This window comes from Notolabrus celidotus, chromosome 4, assembly GCF_009762535.1.
Source record: "Notolabrus celidotus isolate fNotCel1 chromosome 4, fNotCel1.pri, whole genome shotgun sequence".
Classification (NCBI taxonomy): Eukaryota; Metazoa; Chordata; class Actinopteri; order Labriformes; family Labridae; genus Notolabrus; species Notolabrus celidotus.
The window spans coordinates 31,935,274-31,953,915 of record NC_048275.1 but is presented as its reverse complement, the minus strand read 5'-3'; the positions used below and the strand labels follow the sequence as shown (position 1 = coordinate 31,953,915).

At 41.1% G+C, this 18,642-nt stretch overlaps 2 protein-coding genes across 11 annotated transcripts in view; one reads left to right on the top strand and one right to left on the bottom strand.

Moving 5' to 3' along the window:
- Positions 1–8,748, bottom strand: part of ccdc85a (coiled-coil domain containing 85A) — a 56,440-nt gene extending 47,692 nt beyond the window's left edge. The window contains 6 exon segments of the mRNA XM_034681150.1: positions 2,875–3,157; positions 3,160–3,214; positions 3,279–3,943; positions 6,078–6,873; positions 7,938–8,012; positions 8,733–8,748. Coding sequence (XP_034537041.1) covers positions 2,875–3,157; positions 3,160–3,214; positions 3,279–3,943; positions 6,078–6,305 — 1,231 coding nt within the window. The 5' untranslated portion in view covers positions 6,306–6,873; positions 7,938–8,012; positions 8,733–8,748.
- soul2 (heme-binding protein soul2) lies at positions 6,740–18,411 on the top strand. Of its 10 annotated transcripts, none has more exons than XM_034681144.1 (7): positions 9,084–9,110; positions 9,483–9,609; positions 9,708–9,756; positions 14,738–14,871; positions 14,967–15,084; positions 16,513–16,669; positions 17,357–18,411. In XM_034681144.1, exons 4-7 carry the CDS (start codon positions 14,758–14,760, stop codon positions 17,532–17,534), a joined length of 567 nt encoding a protein of 188 aa, XP_034537035.1. In that variant the 5' UTR covers positions 9,084–9,110; positions 9,483–9,609; positions 9,708–9,756; positions 14,738–14,757; the 3' UTR covers positions 17,535–18,411. The 10 variants fall into 10 exon arrangements, 9 of the variants coding, with proteins under 9 accessions (XP_034537039.1, XP_034537035.1, XP_034537036.1 ...); XM_034681145.1 differs by having other exon boundaries at positions 14,720–14,871; XM_034681142.1 differs by having other exon boundaries at positions 14,712–14,871.
- Positions 18,412–18,642: the final 231 nt, after the last annotated feature.

The following is an 18,642-nucleotide window of genomic DNA, read 5'->3' as shown; positions in this document are numbered from 1 at the left end:
TTCATATCACGCCAAATCATAACACAGCTAATCTCAAGACTCTTTCCAAACAGAGCAGGGCTATACAATACTATATTATTAAGACCCAACATCAAGACAGGATACGATCCAGTCCCATCTTACAGACAGGACTCAGTCTGATCTCATCTTAATCCACCATGAGCAGAGCACTTTGCAGCATTTAGCAAGTTACAAGGACAAACTTCCTTTAACAGGCAGACACCTCCAGCAGAACCAGACTCATGTTAGACACACATCTGCTTTTGAGAACTTGTCCTTGAAATACCTCCGTTAAATTAAACCAAGGTCATCTCTGGGGGGACCAGAACAGACAACCCGTTACAAACATGGACAAGTGTGCCGTCAGTAGATCGCCATATTTGACAAACTCTGATCAAACTTTGATATTAAAGACAAATGTGGAAGTGAACTCCAGCCTAAAATAAACATAGCTGCAGCAACACATGCAGGAAGAAGTGTCCGAAAAAGAAACAGTTGCTATAAATGCAAACGTTAAGGCTCATCATGTATCACACAGGTTATATCTGACTACAACAGCTGCTGTTCATTCCCTTATATTAGTTTGTGGCAACAGTTGTATCTCAGATGAAGCCCCAGCAATCAAACTGAGCAGACAGAGGTTATAAAAGTAAAATCAAAATATAATTAAAAGCAATAAGTATGTGGACTTTTACATTGTGTAAGTACAATAATTACAAGGCTCAAAGGATAACATCAGTTAAAGGACAATAAAAGACTTTCATGAATATTTCTTTTGTGTTTGCTGGTCTATCTGCTCATCCTCAATCATCACTCAGAGCTTCATAATCAGTCGACCAATCATGTTAGGTGTTCAACCTCGATCCAACATTGTCCATGTTGGTTATTTATTTATTATTCTAATTCAGTTTATATATATCTTAAATTCTGTTAAAACATTCCCCACCATGTGCGTTCGTGTACTGTCTCTACAAAAGACACTAGTCACGTGACTCAGCCTCGTCCAGTCTGCGACATGAAGGGAAACTAGGAGCCAACTGAGCATCTGGAGAAGCTTGTACCAAAGAAAAATGTTGTGTCTGTTATTTGGACACATGTTGGCTTGAGTAAAGTAGACACCAAACAAAAAGAAGTAAAGAAGAAGTAAGAAGACTGTGGGAAAATAGTTTCAGAGATCAAAGATAAAACCATCAATGTGTTTCATCACTTGGAGCACAATCACGTTTTCAAATGTGAACAGTGCATGGCACAAAAAACTGAGAGACTGACCAGTGCCCAGCAGTGAGCGCTTCCACAGAGCAGATGTTGATAACAGAAGCATGAAAAAACGCTACACAATATGAGAAGGATTCGGAAAGAAGAAAAAAGACATCAGCTTCAGTAGCTGTGCATATTAACAGGACAAACCTCTTCAATGAACTATGTGGACAAAAATAAATCAAATAAGAATAATCTTTCATTAATCATACTCAAGTTATAACACTGAATTAATGGTGATATTGATTTGCACACTAGCACCACCCTAATAGCACCAAAAGCCTGGAGTTAACCCTTAAGTTACCTTGTTAACCACAGACCCTGTTTCGAAGTACAGGCCCCAGGAGGGACGGCACTTTGATCAATTACAGGAAGGATGTAATACCAGAGATAGTGTCTCTCTTTCTGTCTTAACAACTCCACAGCTCCAGTACACTACTTCAGTCCCTGTGAGGAGGGTGTTGTTCACTAAGCTATTAGGTGTGCAGCATTGTCTAAGACATATATAACAAAACTAAACCAGACTGCTGAACTGAAGTATTTGGACCACACTTGCACAGCTGCATTTTTCCAGTTTATGGTGAAGTCTTTGGCTCAATGAACGAGAAACCTTAATGTGCACTAACTTTCCTGAAGACACATGGACAAGACATCAAATGTTTGGTTTGCTTTGATGATACAGTCATGTGAGGAGAGCAAACAGCTAACAGTATGCTGTTGTTTGCGGTTTTTACCTCAGGCTAGTATAAATGTGTCGTAAAACAGCTAAAGCTAGGAAGCTGCTAAATGCTAACGTAAGCTGCAATCAGCTGATGGGTTTGAAATATGTCTTTCAACTTCAAATGTGTCTTGGTCACTCTGGGTTTTCACTATCCATCGTCTTTGTAGTTGCTTATGAGCAACAGTTTCTTATTCTCTAAGTTAATAAAGTGTGTAAGACATGATAACATCTGACCTTTCACCCTGAGCGTGAAAATGTCCGGTGTCTGAAAATGGACGAACAGACTGACGTCAAAGAGACCTTTGAGCCTCAAATGTCTACATCATCAGTTCATCCCACAGAACGATATAATGGTCAGAGAGATTAATAGGAGAGTGTGACTTTAATGAGAGATCATGCTGTGACCTCTGACCGGCAAAGTCTGAGCAGTTAATCCTTGAGTCATTGTGGATATTTTTGCAAAAGTTGAAGGATTGTTTTTCCTCAGGGATTGCTGTGATGTCTGCTTCACAGGAATGGGACTGACAGATGAACAACGAGAAACATAAGCCCCCTGGACAAGGATGTTGTGGGACAGTGGCAAAAAGCAAGCTACCTTTGCTTCCCTGACATGTATGGCTTATTTATCTACCTGACCCTGATGATGAATGCTGGAAAACAGGAAGTTAAGACTGAGCAGAAACACTGGCCAAAGGATTGGGGCGCCAAAACTATTCATTATTGAACGATGAGAGGTAAAAGCTTGTGCTCAGAGGCTGCTGTCTTTTGTTTGTCTCCATTCAAATGTTTTGCAGAACAGAGTGATCATTGAAAGCGATACCCTCACTGTATGTTTTATGTCATGTGGCATGAATGGTTATGGATTGAAGTAGAAGAACAAATTACCCTGTGCCTACCGTTGTACAGACTCTGGTGGTGGGAGGCCATCTCATCTCCGGCTGCTGGCCTCCTCTGACCTCCGTCCCTGCTGGGGGAGTTGCTATATCTCCCCTTCCCATGCTCCCCCCCTGGGCTGTGCTGATAGTGATGGTGGTGCCGTATAGACTCAGGGCTACCCACAATCACCCGTCCTTTCCTCAGGTGCTCAGGCGTCACCATCGCCTGCTTGGCCTCTGGACTCCCACAGCCGGCCCCTGCTGTGTGAACCTGCCGGTGTCTCTGACTCAGCTCGGGGCTGGACTTGGCTGATCCTTTCCCGCAGCCTGGTGACGCCTGCACTGACATGGAGTACTGTTTCTGGGCTAGTAGGTCAGAGCTGCAGGGCTGGTGGTGGGAGTCGCATGGCAGCCTGGTGGGGGACTTGCTGTGTTTCTCCGGGCTGTGACCCCTGAGTCCACGAGGTTCCAAGTTGGTGAGCGATCCCCCACGAGGGCGGCAAGACTGCGGAAAGGTGTGGTACTCAGGGGTGGAGCTGTGCCTCCTGCCTGTGGAGTCACACACCTCTCCGGGTTTGTGGTGGTGCTCTGTGGACATGCACCTGGACCCAGGTCCAGGCATGGTGTTGGAGCCCACAGGAGGGGGTTTGAGGTGTGGATTATCAGGGCTATCTGTACTCCCAGCGCTGGAGGTGCTGCTGCCATCACCAACGTCCCGCAGCAGACCAGGTGCTGGGACCCCTCCACCCAGCTGAGACAAGCTGCTCTGACTGTCAATGGAGCTCCTGCGCCCCGGACCTCCTTGCCCAACTCCACCCCCCCCAGCCACGACCGCAGCCCTCTCCTCCTCCAGCATCAGACACACCTCCTTTAGCTCCAGGTTCTCCCGGATGACCTCCACCTGCCGCTGCTCCAGCTCCTTCAGCTTCTGCAGGTAGATGGCTACCTCCTTCCTCATGAGGCCGGCGCTGTAGCGGCCCAGACGCTGCCATTCCCGCGACACCTTCTTCCCCTTCTGCCGGTCATCGTCCAGGAAGCAGCACAGATCCCGCAGCTCCTGGTTGTCCTCCTGCAGTTTCTGGTTTACATCCTGGTTTACACACAAACACACACACAGTGAGGGATTACATGCACACTCCTGATTTGATTGATCATTTGATGAGTGAGAAGTTCCCATAAACTATGATAATGTGTGTGAGAGCTGAAACAACAACTATTTTAACAATTGTTTGGTCTACTTTTACATCAAAAGCTAAATGCTGCTGTGAGGATTTGTTACTTTTAACAGGAGCTCTTGTTTTTAGACTGATAGAAGGAGAAAAACGAGGCATTTAGAGATGTTTTTTTGGTAACTGTAATGATCAATTTTCTACCTTTTCTATGAGGCAACATCTTACAAATGAGATTTCATTGGAAAAAAACAGATCAAAGGTACAGTGTGTGGAAATGGGAATATTAAGTGATATTTAGCGATCACACTCTAAATTAAAACACTCCCTTGCTCACTCCTCCTGTTGGCGAAGTGATGGTGGCCTTTGAGGACAAGAATCTCCTGTGAGGCATGATAAATATGACCGCCCATTCGTCAAGTTTTTACCATTTAGAAACATCAATAACATCAAACTCTCTTGGGAACAACAACAACTCTCCTTCTTCACCACTCAACCAGTGCATTTCACACATCCACTAACAAAGTACAAAATTTGCACATGTTACTAGTTTGTCCTCTCTGTGCTACTGTAGAAACATGGCAGCCTCTGTGAAAGTGGACCTGCTCCTTATGATTCTGATCCGCAAAAATGAAATTAAGTCTGATCTGTTGAATGCCACTGAATCCTACACACTGCACCTTTAATATCATATAATGACAGCTGTCTATGTTAATTTATTGTTATTCATTGTTTCAAAGTTTCTTCTGAATCGCTGCCGTAGATGTCCTGCTGCTGTGGACTTTCCAAACTCCAGCTGATATGGACGTGCTGGACTCCAGCAGCAACAGCTACAACTACCACTACTACTCGTCTCATCACTATCAGCGCTCTCTCTCTTAATCTCCGGCTATCTCTCTTTCCAACCCGAACTCTGTTGAGGCAGATGTGTGTCTAACATGATTCTGGCTCTGCTCAAGGTTTCTGCCTGTTATAGGAAGTTTGTCCTTGCCACTGTAACTTGCTAAATACTATGAGGCGCTATGCTCATGGTGGATTAAGATGAGATCAGACTGAGTCATGTCTGTAAAATGGGACTGGATCTTATCCTGTCTTGTTGTTGGGTCTCTGTTCATAATTTTACATAGAGTATGGTCTAGACCTGCTCTGTTTGTAAAAGCGTCTTGAAATAACGTTTTGGTGATTTGGTGCTATACAATTAAAGCTTGATTGATTCATTATTTCATTCATTATTTCATTCTTGTGGAACTTTCTTGGTTTATTATTTAACCTCAATTGCTGACCAACAGAAAACTGTCACACTGGAACCATTGAACCAGAGAAAAACCACCTTCAGGCCTAAAAATTATCTATTAGATTATTTCTGTCTACTTGTTTCTGAGTACCTCATCTATTTATTAGTGATATAAGATCTATGTATCCAAAAAACTGTATATTTAATTAACCAGAGTTAGAAAGCAACACTACTTAACAGGACAGTGAATATTAAGACCATCATTTGATCTGTTCATGTTCATCATATGGCTGCATCAGGGGGAAAGCTGCAACAAGAGAGAGCTGCAAAAATCCTCTTCCTCCTTACAACACTTCCATCAACACTGCTGTACTCAATGGAAATGAAAAGGACTTTAAAGCCATGTTTTAGAGCTGTCTGCTTACACACTGTTCTAATTGTATATCAAACCCAGTGTGTCTTTGATTCCATGTTACACATGTCATCAGTTTTCCCTATTTTGGGACAAAATTGGCAAACATGTAGTTTGAAATATGTTCGAGGAATATCTAATATATCCACATAACATTCTTTGTCAGGTGAAAACATTTCAAACTTATTTACAGTTACATTCATGCAACAGGTTCTATGATGTTGTGACCTTTATTCGGTAGCCCCTCTGTCCTCACTGATGATATCTGTTAGATTTGAGAGGCTTCCTCTCTTACAGATCCTGCACAGACCCGAATCAGCAAAGTCATTCTTCCCTTGAGACACCAGTACACATCAAAAAAGGGGGAACCTGCTTCATCCTTGCTTCCGGAGCCTCCCACCCATCTCACCTTCAAACTCCGGATCTCGTTCAGGTGCTGCTGGAGCCTCCGGTTCACCTCCCGCATCAGATTTCCGTGCTCCACAATGACGCCCCTCTTCTCCGCCTCTGCCCTCCGCAGGCGCCGCACCAGCTCCTCTTTGCCCCACTTCAGCAGCTCCTCGTCGTTTATTTTGGAGATGTCTTCTGCCGGACCCTCTGCGCTTTTGGGCAGCTGCTGCTGTGCGCCTTTCTCCATCCTTCCAACTCCCGTATGACAGGAAAAAAGTACTGTGTTTGCTGAATTTCAGAGAACAAGACAAACTAAACCAAGCCCTCTCAATACACCCGGGACACTCTGATCCAACACGACTCGGGTTCCCCCCACCCGCCCTCCTTATGCCAGTGGAATCACATCGCTCTCATTTAGGCTGCGCCTCTCTCCCACGCCCATGCCGCAGCTCCGTGTCCGCCCGGTGCTCTGCTGCTGTATCCCCGCTGTTAGAGCATAGCCCGGCATGCTGCTGTGTCTCCGGCTGAGCCTTTGGTCGGCTTGGCGGGGCGGTTTCTCTCCAGGTGCATGCCGGCCGCCTTGCGCACTCCTGCAACTCAGTGCGCACTACCGCTGTCCGACCGCCGGGGAGGAGGGCAGAGTCAGAGTGAGGAGGAGGAGGAGGAGGAGGAGAACTGCAGGGCGAGGTTGCAGGTGCATAGCCAGGAGAGTCAGGATGCGAAGGTGCGTTAGTAAGGAGAACAGACTCTCTCTCCTCTCTAGCTCCTCCACCCGTTTTCCCTCCTCACGGCTCTCTGTCTCGTTGCGCCATCTGCTGTTGAAAAAGTAATACTGCCATAAATTTTAGAAAAACTATCCATGCAGAAATATTACACATCAGTACGAAGTGCTCTTTTATTACATGAACAAATTGCTCTATTATTATTATTATTATTATTATTATTATTATTATTATTATTATTATTATTATTATTATTATTATTCTGGTGTGGCACTTTTGTTACTTTACTTGTATTTAAATATGACTGAAGTTGAACCACACCAAGAAATATGAAGTTGTTTAAAATTTTACACAAACATGTTTCACTGTTAAGCAGATGACATCCAAACCTACATCTCCAACAAAATCCATCACTTTTTCAACCCTTAAACGCTGACCGACTACTTCTATGAATTAAAATAAATCAACATCCATCCATTCAACTGACATCATAAACATCAGCCCTAAATCCTTCATCAAAACTTCTGCCTCACTATTGAAATACCACTCTGTTTCCATCAACTCCACATTCACAACCCTGGTGTAATTCTAGACAGCAACCTTGCATTTAAACAGTACGTTCATGTTCATATCACTAGAACTGCCTTTTTTCACCTCAAAACATACAACATAGCTTGACTCCACCCACTACTTTCTTTCTCTGCAGCTGAAACCCTGATCCATACATCCATCACATCCAGAATCAGATACTGTAACAACAGTGTATATGAATGTACTCTGAAAAATCCAAACCTATCCCTGTCCTCCCCTTCTTTTCTCAGATTCCACCCCACACCCTCCTACCCTTTCTACCTATTTCTTTTGCAATTCAACAGTCAAATAAATAATATTATGTACGCTATGTCCACTCAGATCTTCAAAGTGAAACGTGGAAACATTTCAAATTTCGGTCATTTATGCATGTACAGTTATTATTGATCAGTGGTCATTTTTGTGAAAGGTTTGCATTTGGTGAAGGGTGAGCCCCAAAAAAGATCTTAGTATGTGTAATTTATAGCAGATATTAGCAGAACAGCAGGAATTGAATATCATATTGATATCTTTAAATCAGTGTATAATCACCTGGATATAAAATCTTGGGGTTTTTTTTTTGTTACCTTAGGTTGAGTCCACTTTTCTATATAGGAGTTGGTCTCCTTCCAAGGAGGCTGCCTGCATGCACCTCTATGTTTCTACAATAGCACAGAACAGACAAAGTAGTAACATTCACATTTTCATATTTAGCGCGTGGCTGCCTGAAATGTGTCGCTTGGAAGAGGAAGAGGAGAGTGGGTGTTGTGTGCAAAGGAATTTGTATTTTGGATGGTTAAAATTTGACAAATGGTGGATCATATTTATAATTCATCACAGGAGCTTCTTGGTCTCAAAGGCCACCTTGGCGACAACAACAGGAGGAGTGAGCAAAGGGAGTATTTCAGACTAGGACCTGATTGCTATTAATATTCTCATTTCCACACACTGTAGTTTTAAACAACTTAAATATGTAAAAGGTACCAAAACTGCTTTGTCATGGATAGAAATTAGATCACAGTCTGGGTTTCAATTATTGTTCTTTGAATGATTGCTGTGTAAGTATTGTAATTATGTAGCCTAGATAACTCTTGGCTTTATACACAAGCACATAACCAGCCAGGTTTACTAAACTAAGTTATGCAGATACTGTAACAATCTAGAGTGAGGGTATAGGTCAAAAAGTTGAATGAAAAAGGTTTAGTTTAACCTGGAAATGTTAAAAAAAAAAAAAAAAAAAAGGTGTCAAGGCAAAGTCCGTTTGATGCAAAAAAAAATAAGCGTTTTATTGCCCTTTAATGACAGTCCAGGGATATGTGAGCAAATAAGGCAAAAATGCAGCAGAAAAATATTTACAAAACACTGGCCAGAACCACCATTACCTCTGCACAGCTGCAGAGCACCACAGCCCTTCTCTGACTGCTTAGGCAGTGTAGGTCCCCTCAATTTAAAGGCTAAGCCCCTCCCACTGGACCATACCATCTTTAATTGGACTCAAAAGTAATCAATTCAACCACACCAGTTATTTGCCATATCAAACCATTACAAAGTCTATTTACATTTATTTACCACACATTAAGGGAGTCATCAAAGCATTCATCTAATACCCAAGCTAGGAATGAATTTACAACCCCTTTTAACACTCCCATCAGTTGGTATGGTGCAGTAAGATGGACTGAGCATGCTCTCTGGCACTATATAAGACAGCCTGAAACTATGCTCTGGTCCTTTGTCACTGCCCAGCACCAGGAAGCACTGTGGTAAGAGAAGAGAAACATAAGTAGATACAAACAACTCATGATATACAATCGTTAATAATAAAGAGTTAACTCAAAACCATAACAATGTGTGTGTATGTGTTTCTGTAAAACTTTATGGGGAAAACGGCACAGGAAACTAACTAAGATGTTAAATGTAGTTCAGTGTGTGCACCCACCAAACTATTAGTAGCATGCTACCTGGCTAACATGTGGCATGTGGAATGAGTGATGGTGTGGTGTGGTGTGTTAGCAGTGGCAGGGGAAACTGCCACAGATAGTTTGTATAGTACATTAACATGGATCACTGGTTGAACAGTGGAAGTCTCCTGGATTAAAGTCCTGTGCTTTCTTAATCCATCCATCACCTTTCAGACCATGCGACCTGCGTAAAGCAGCATCAAAGAGGACAGCCTGCTGGACGGACCTCAGAGGGAACATACAGCATTAGATGTTAAAGCATTGGGCCCCTGACCAAGCTGCCATATTTAATGAGGAGAGAGTAAGAACAGAGAGGACTTCAGTGTTAAACTATTAACGGGATGGAAGCTGATTTGACGTGACCTGATTTCATTGAAGGAGTTTTTTTTGCATGCACAGCTCAGTGAGAGACTCACTCTGCAGCACTGCTGATCAGCACAGTTGATGGGTCAGTATCACTTTACAGACATTTAAGCTGTATCACAGGAGAGGGCCTGATGTTCTGAGTATCAGCACTGATGTGACTCACTTTGTTTCCTCGTGTGTTTTCTGAATCACACTAGTGCTGAAAACTAGAATGGCATCACAACAAAGTGATATAGCTTTTAGATGACAGAACAACAAGCTACAAATAGCCTTTGTGAAGAGAAGTACAACATGCTAACTTGTTAGCTTACTCAACTCCAATGACTCGTGTTCCTTTTTTGTTACATTACCTCTCACTAGTCCGGATCACACAGGGGCAACATTTGTCAACAGAGCTAGCAGAGCTGTCAATCATTGTGTTAAACCCTCTTTTATATCATCAAATCACTGAATACAACTCGCCTCTAAGAAAAATTAACACTTGGACATAAACATGATAAGATCTGTCAACACAGAAGTCATGTTTGAGGAAAATTTTCTTTGGCATTTATTTTGATTTCAAAGTTTGACCTGTAACTTTGGCACAATATCAATAAAATCATGCATGTTTCAATACTGACACAACAAAGAATAAACTCCTTGGCACATAACACTGTTGATTCAGATTTCCAACATGTGCATTGTGCTGGTACACAAATGATCACCAAACGCAGAGCAACATTTAACTCACTGTTAAAAGTAGAAAGGCTTTATAAGTAGTGTCATAACCCAGCTCAGGAGGTCACAACAGAAACAACACCATGTACATTTACATAATACTTTATTTAACCAAATAAGTGTCAAATCAAATACAGTGTGAGGTGGGGATCAGTAACATCAGTGGTGAGTGATGTGCATGAGTAGAGGATGTTTTTCCTCTACTTTCTGTTTGTCTGCAACAGATACTAATTTGTGCATCTTCATGAGATGCTAAAAGGACAAAATGTGACTATTTACCGACTTGTGACGAAGAAGACCTGTTTTACACTTCTGCGTTGACCCTACGCAGCAGTAGCCGTCCATGTCACATAGCAATACTCCGCCAAAATGCTTGAGGGCAGTGTTGTCTTGCCCGGCTATGTTGTCTGTTCACTTTATCACAGCGATTCCAAATGATTTATGTTAATTTACAGCTGATACATGTTGCTGTTTATCATATAGCAATGATTAAATGTTAAAATAGAGAGGAGACGTCAGAGGAGATGTAATGAATTGCTGATGTGCTGCGATCCCAGAAGTGCTGGAAACATAATGCCGTCTAGCGGACCAATCACAGGGCTTGCGGTCCGCCTCATTTTGACGCGTAGTTACATTATGGAGGAGGTACATGTCAGGCTTCGTGTGTAAGCTTCTGCATTGGAAAAGTATGCCTGAAGGACAAAACACAACAAAATTACAGAAAACACAACAAGCATCATAGGCAACATGTTTTTGTGTTCTGTGAAATGTTGTGTTCTCTGTAATGTCGTCGTGTTTTGTGAAATGATGATGTGTTTTGCCCTTCAGGGCCACCGTAGAAAAGGGCTACACAGACCTACAGTCATGGCCAAAAGTTTTGAGAATGACACAAATATTACATTTTCACAAAGTCTGCTGCTTCAGGGTTTTTAGGTGTTTTTGTCAGATGTTTCTATGGTATAATGAAATACAATTAGAAGCATTTCATAAGTATTAAAAGCTTTTATTGAGAATTACACAGAATTCATGCAATAAGTCAATATTTGCAGTGTTGACCCTTCTTTTTCAAGACCTCTGCAATTCTCCCTGGCATGCTGTCAATCAACTTCTGGACCAAATCCTGACTGATGGCAGTCCATTCTTGCATAATCAATGCTTGGAGTTTGTCAGAATTTGTGGGTTTTTGATTGTCCACCCGCCTCTTGAGGATTGACCACAAGTTCTCAATGGGATTAAGATCTGGGGAGTTTCCTGGCCAAGGGCCCAAAATCTTAATGTTTTGTTCCCCGAGCCATTTTGTTATGACTTTTGCTTTATGGCAAGGTGCTCCATCATGCTGGAAAAGGCATTCTTCATCACCAAACTGCCCTTGGATGGTTGGGAGAAGTTGCTCTCCGAGGACGTTCTGGTACCATTCTTTATTCATGGCTGTGTTTTTAGGCAAGATTGTGAGAGAGCCCACTCCCTTGACCGAAAAGCAACCCCACACATGAATGGTCTCAGGATGCTTCACTGTTGGCAAGAGACAGGACTGATGGTAGCGCTCACCTCGTCTTCTCCGAACAAGCCTTCCTCCAGATGCCCCAAACAATCGGAAAGGGGATTCATCAGAGAAAAAGACTTTACCCCAGTCCTCAGCAGTCCAGTCCCTGTACCTTCTGCAGAACATCAGTCTGTCCCTGATGTTTTTACTGGAGAGAAGTGGCTTCTTTGCTGCCGTCCTTGACACCAGGCCTTCCTCCAAAAGTCTTCGCCTCACTGTGCGTGCAGATGCACTCACACCTGCCTGCTGCCATTCCTGAGCAAGCTCTGCACTGGTGGTGGCCCGATCCCGCAGCTGTAACACCTTCAGGAGACGGTCCTGGCGCTTGCTGGACTTTCTTGGGCGCCCTGGAGCCTGTTTGGCAACAATTGAACCTCTCTCCTTGAAGTTCTTGATAATTCGATAGACGGTTGACTGAAGTGCAATCTTACTCGCTGCTATAAACTTCCCTGTTAGGCCCTTTTTGTGCAATGCAATGATGGCTGCACGTGTTTCCTTGCAGGTAACCATGGCTAACAGATGAGGAACAATGGTGTCATGCATCATCTTCCTTTTAAAGTGTCCAGTCACTCAATCATGACAGATTGATCGCTAGCCTTGTCCTCACCAACACCCACACCTGTGTTAATGTGTGTGACACCTGTGTGTCATTGAAATTATGTTAGCTGGTCCTTTTGTGGCAGGGCTGAAATGCAGTGGAAATGTGTTTTTGGTGATAAAGTTCATTTTCAAGGCAAAGAGGGACTTTGCAATTAATTGCAGTTGAGCTGATCACTCCTCATAACATTCTGGAGTATATGCAAATTGCCATTATAAAAACTGAAACAGCAGACTTTGTGAAAATTAATAGTTGTGTCATTCTCAAAACTTTTGGCCATGACTGTACAGTGTAGGCTATGCCGTTGACTGGGTGCAGAAGTATAAACCAACTTTTGACCCAGTCACATGACAGCTTTTAAAGGCGTGCTAAATTTCAGTTTCACTTCCACTCCTGAGTGGTTTGTTGTTCAGTGTGGAGGGCATGAAAGGCGATCAAGGTGTCTGCTTCAGATCAGTCCAATGAGTTTCTGGCAAGTCAGGAGTACCGGAAGACAGATTGCTTCCTCTGGCACAGTGAAAATGGCTTACGTCCATGACAACCAAGCGGCAACCTCCGGTCTCAAACGATAAAGCCCATGCGGAAGTGTTATAAACTGCAGTACATTGAGAATCTGCTTGAGGCTGGCTGCAGAAACACCGGAAACCACATAGACATGCATGGGAAAAAGACGATGCAGCATTAATAAACATGTTTACAGCCTGGTTCAAAAAACGGCTTGGCCCTACGAAGCTAATCTCTCTAATGGCACACACTGTATGGGGGTGAATTTTTTTCTAACGTGAGGGTTCAGAAGATATTAAGATTTCGAGTTATGCCCAAATAAGGACATGACTTACGTGACTCCCGGTCGGGAACACATAGCTGTTGGCTAAGAGGCTCACACTACGTCACACTCTGCCTGGTTGGGTTCCGCCGTCGATTGGCTTCAAAACAGCTCTAAGGAACACATGGGTGACGTCACGGATACTACGTCCATATTTTATACAGTCTATGATGACAACACATCTTAGGGTGAGGACAACTGAAATAAACAACGATTACATTATGAGCACCTGTGCGATCTAATGCAACCCACTCAATAATGCGATGTCCTTACAACATTAACATCCTTGTATATATCACCTTCATTCCTAGAGCTTTTGTACATAGCTTATAAGTATTCTGCGCTTCAGTATATTCTTTATTTTTATTTTATTTTATTTTATTTATTTTATCTTAATTTTATTGGTATTCATATCTTATTTTATTCTTTCTTTCTATTAATATTTTGACTCTCTTACATACTGTGTATAAGAGCATACTGTAATGACTGAATTCTCCCCCGGGCTATATAAAGAATTTCTTATTCTGGTTCTGATTTCTGACCCAAAACGACAGCTCTACCATAAGTCATGCTTTACTAACCCTCTGCATTTTCAGCTTATGTTGATGTGTCAGAGCGGTGACGGCTGTACTATATGTTTATGATCAAAGTCGTATGCTCTGACGTCCAGCTCTGTGGGTGTGAGTTTTCAAAATAAGGAAAAGGAAACTTTATTTACAATGGTCAAAGCTCCATCCCAATTTGACACAAACAGTATGAGCCTCAGCAGCAAACAATATTAATCCAACATCTTTAGGCCTGTTCTGGTAGACAAATACATTTTTTAGAATGTAATCGCTTTGAAATAATCAGAAAAGGATGTCTTAATTCTTTAAATCATCACTTTGTTTTCATTAGCTGTCCACTCCCTTCACTGTCTCTCTTTGTACCCCCTCTCTCTCTCTCTTTGAAGCACGAGGTTTTGAAAACACCCTCATGTCACATATGTCAACACAGTGGAGGCAGGTAGTTTGATCTATACTGCAGCCAGTCAATATGAGGGTCTATAAATACTTTGACTTCCTGTTTTGGGAGCTACACTCTGTCCACTCAGGATAAATGCATGTGCAATACAACTTTTTATTAGTCAGCAAAAAACAAATTTCAAATATGTGTTAACTTTTCAGAAGTTAAAGGATTCACATTTTAGAATACAAGCCGCTCTTTAAAGTCCTGAACATAACAAAAAAAAAACAGGAAAACAGGAAAACAGCATAATCATGAGTATCTTCATTCAAAGCAGAACGGCGATGTGGGCGTGTCTGTTTAACCTGATAAACTGGTCAGTATGCATCATCATTCGCTTTAAAACAGCCTGATAGTGTCTGCGGCTCATCTAGTCACTGAAGAGTCGTAGAGGATGGAACGATCACTCGTCCTACTTGTATCTTCTCTCCTGGTGTCGCTCTGCAGAGGACAAAGCCTCTGCCATGAGAACAACTGTCCTCACTACAAACTGGTGGATAAAACAGACGTAGGTTTTCAAATAGCTCTCACACACATTCTTGGGAAGCTGCTTTTTTTAAGAGTAAAAGTAGAAAAACTGTTTTTGGTGTTTGTTGTCTGCAGGATTATGAGGAGCGTTACTACGAAGCCACAGACTGGATCTCCACCAGAATAGAAGACGATGGTCTATGGGCCGCTCATTTAAAGCTGAAGGATTACTGCAGCAGACAGAAGGATCAAGGTAAGACACAAACAAATGTTTTACTCACACAGAGGTTTAGTCATGAGGTAACAATACTTTATTTGAACTGTGAATGAACCAGTGAAATTATTAAGATTTTATACTCTATTTTACACTGGGAAATTAAAACAGTTTCAAGGCCCCAAATCCCAACACCTGGCGAGACCTCTCACTGCAGAGTGATTCACTGCCTCCACAATCTGACACACCCTGCAGACGACAATATGACTGACAGAGAGAAGAAAAGGATAAAGACTGAGATTACCGGGCATTGAAATAAAGTCTTTTGTTAAGTACTTCTTGTCAAGTACACCATGATAGATGTGAAAGAATCCCTTGTTCCCTTGAACAGTCAACTACTTGTTGATCTTTCTGGTCAATGAAACTTGTATTTGTTGGCTTAACTCATGCATTGTTCTTCTGTCAACACTGTATGTCTTTTTCAATTGTGGCCAAACCGGAAAACAAACCCATTGGACCCACTTTCCACTGTGAGGCAACAGCCCTTTATGTTATCTTCATATAATGCCATATTGATTGTATATGTATATTTGGATCATCCTTGTTGTTCAGTATGAGACTCTTATTCTTTAATCCAATTAAATTTACATCAATAAGGTGACATAAACACAAAATACTGAGTGTTCTTACTATTCTCTATCTCTGTATATATATAATATATATTTATATTTCATTTGACTATATTATATAAGTTTATGTTATGTTATATCATACCATATTATATTATATTATATTATATTATATTATATTATATTATATTATATTATATTATATTATATTATATTATACCATATCATACCATATTATATTATATTATATTATACCATATCATACCATATTATATTATATTATATTATATTATATTATATTATATTATATTATATTATATTATATTATATTATATTATATTATATTATATTATATAAGTATATTTTTTGTTATATTATATATTATATAATTTATTACATGATCTTACCATTCTCTATCTCTGTATACAGACATATTACATACTCATATTTATCTATTTATTGATAATGCATACAATCTGTGTTAATAACACCATAAACAAACCATGTCAACATGTCAGATCTGCATAACATTTACTTAATATTCATGATGAGTGATATATTTTCCCTGTTTAAATAAAGCAGGATGAGATTTTCTGACGGAAAACATGATTTAAACCAATACAGGTGAAGATAAGCAGAGATATTAGGGGTCTCACTTTGTCCACAGGGGGCGCCAAAACCAAAATCAACACCAACAGAAAGTCCCCCACAGGAGCTTTAATAATTTTTATAATACATATCATAATTTTTTAAACACTTTTGTGTCATTTTTTCTGGGTTTGCAGTGCTGTATTTTTTATGTTTGTTTGTCTTGTTATGCCGTTGTTGTTCTGTCCAGGTTATGAGCTTTCTGTCGACACCTGGCCTATGCTGATCACAGATCGTCCAGATGGCCGCTATATGTCCTGGTTTGTTTCTCCTGGAACACGCGAACCTGAAAACAACGATCCATACGTCACACTGGAAAGAAAACCTGCAGGAACCATCTATGTCAAGTAAGAAGCTGTAACTTCATCTCTCTGATGATTACTGTTGGTTGACTTCAGTTATGAGTGTTTACAGTTATCAAGCTGGAAATGAGACAAAAAAACTACACGTCACATAACTTTATGGATGTGATCTTTAACAGAGTCAGAATAGTCTCTACGCTACTAATTGCTAAAGGTTTTAACTGATTTAAATTTTCCATATGCCAGTGATGTTTTCATTTTATTCAATGATATTTCTCAACAGAAAATATTACCTACAGAGGCTGAACTAACTGCCATTCTCTGTAGGTAATATTTGCTAGTTCTTCATACAGCCCAACTTAAAAAAAACATACTATCCCTTTAAATTACATGAACTGACAGAATGAAAAGGCAAATATTTGTTCAAATCATATTTGTATTCTTATGTATGATGTAGGTCAGAAGGTACAAAGAGTGCAGACCTAAATAGACTCATAAATAAGACTAGTGTTTAAATCAGCATGCAGACAAACATCATTAAAACAAACAGTGATGGACTTTTAGTTTAGTGATGAACCACAGTGCCCCATGACATATAAGACATTACCATAGTCCAACACAGCAGTAAAAATGGCAGCAACAAGTCTCTTTGGACTGCAAGGAAAGGCAGGATTTGATTCTGAACAATGTATTTCGTGTAATCTTCTCTCATCGTTCATCATTGCATTTCAGGGTCTTCAGTGGTAGGCCAAGCCTGGAGGCGAGTGAGGATAACAAAGGGTCGCTGCGTGAAGCCTTGAAAAAAGTCATGAAAGATTTTGATCACAGCACTTCCACCGGAGCAGCCTTTGAGCCCATTTTATATTTCAATCACCACAACGAGGTCTGGATCCAGGCCAAACCCAATTAAACCAAATCAATTTTACCCATAGTTACAACTCTATAACTCTGTAGTAGACATTTAGTGCTTTTTAACACTTTAACAAATTCTATACCCCTGCTAGCTGAAGTCAGGGGCGTGATGTGGGGTTAATTGTTGGGGAAGCCAACTAAGGTCTCAGATACTGACAACGTAATGTAACCAAATGCACAATTCTAACTCTTATTTTACACACATGCATGACGTACTAACCCTGTTGTAAGTGTTTGAGGCTGAAGTTTAGCACTGCCACCTATACGCTAATTTTCCACAGCGAATATTTGTCTCTCTTATTTTGTCCTCTCTGTTTTTTCTGCTATTTAGATGTAGTTTTATGTTGCTGCTGTAGCAGTAGTTTAATATAACAGTTTTTTACTAAAACTCAAAATTTCCACCCTCTTTAACTTCCCCTTCTAAGGTTGTACGCAGAAGTGTAAGAGGCCATGACATGTGAAGCAAGAATGCTGCTTAGCTTCCCTTGGCGTAGTGCTTGCCAATCACAGTCTGGCAGTGGCATGACCATCGCCTCATCTGATTCGTTGATTTTCAGCATTAGATGCCAATTTCACCTGGTTTCCTCAGAGAGGTGACAGAGGTGAATACATTTACAGCCAAAATCACAACCCCGGTCTGAACAAACAGGGGAAGTCTGACTTCTCTTGGCTTCTGGAAGACAACACCACTAGCTTCAGTGCTGCGTGCTCGACTGCCTCTGATGGCGTGCTGGAAACTGGTTTTTAAGAATGTTGTTGAATCTACCAGCAGCTTTCTGTCTCTATGAATATCAGATTCTACAGTCTCATTTGGTCCAGACATCTCTACTGTACATCTAAAACAACATTCAAACAATAAACCGCTGACTGTTTAATCTTTGTGTGGTTAATGTCACTTTGTTCCTGTCTATCACTTGTTGCTCTCTATATCAATCAATCAATTAATCTTTATCTATATAGCACCAAATCACAACTAATTTGATCTAAAGACTGACTCAGATAGGACTAAGTCTAATCTCATCTTAATCCACCATGAGCAGAGCACTTTGCAGCATTTAGCAGATTACAGTGGTAAGGACAAACTTCTTTTAACAGGCAGAAACCTC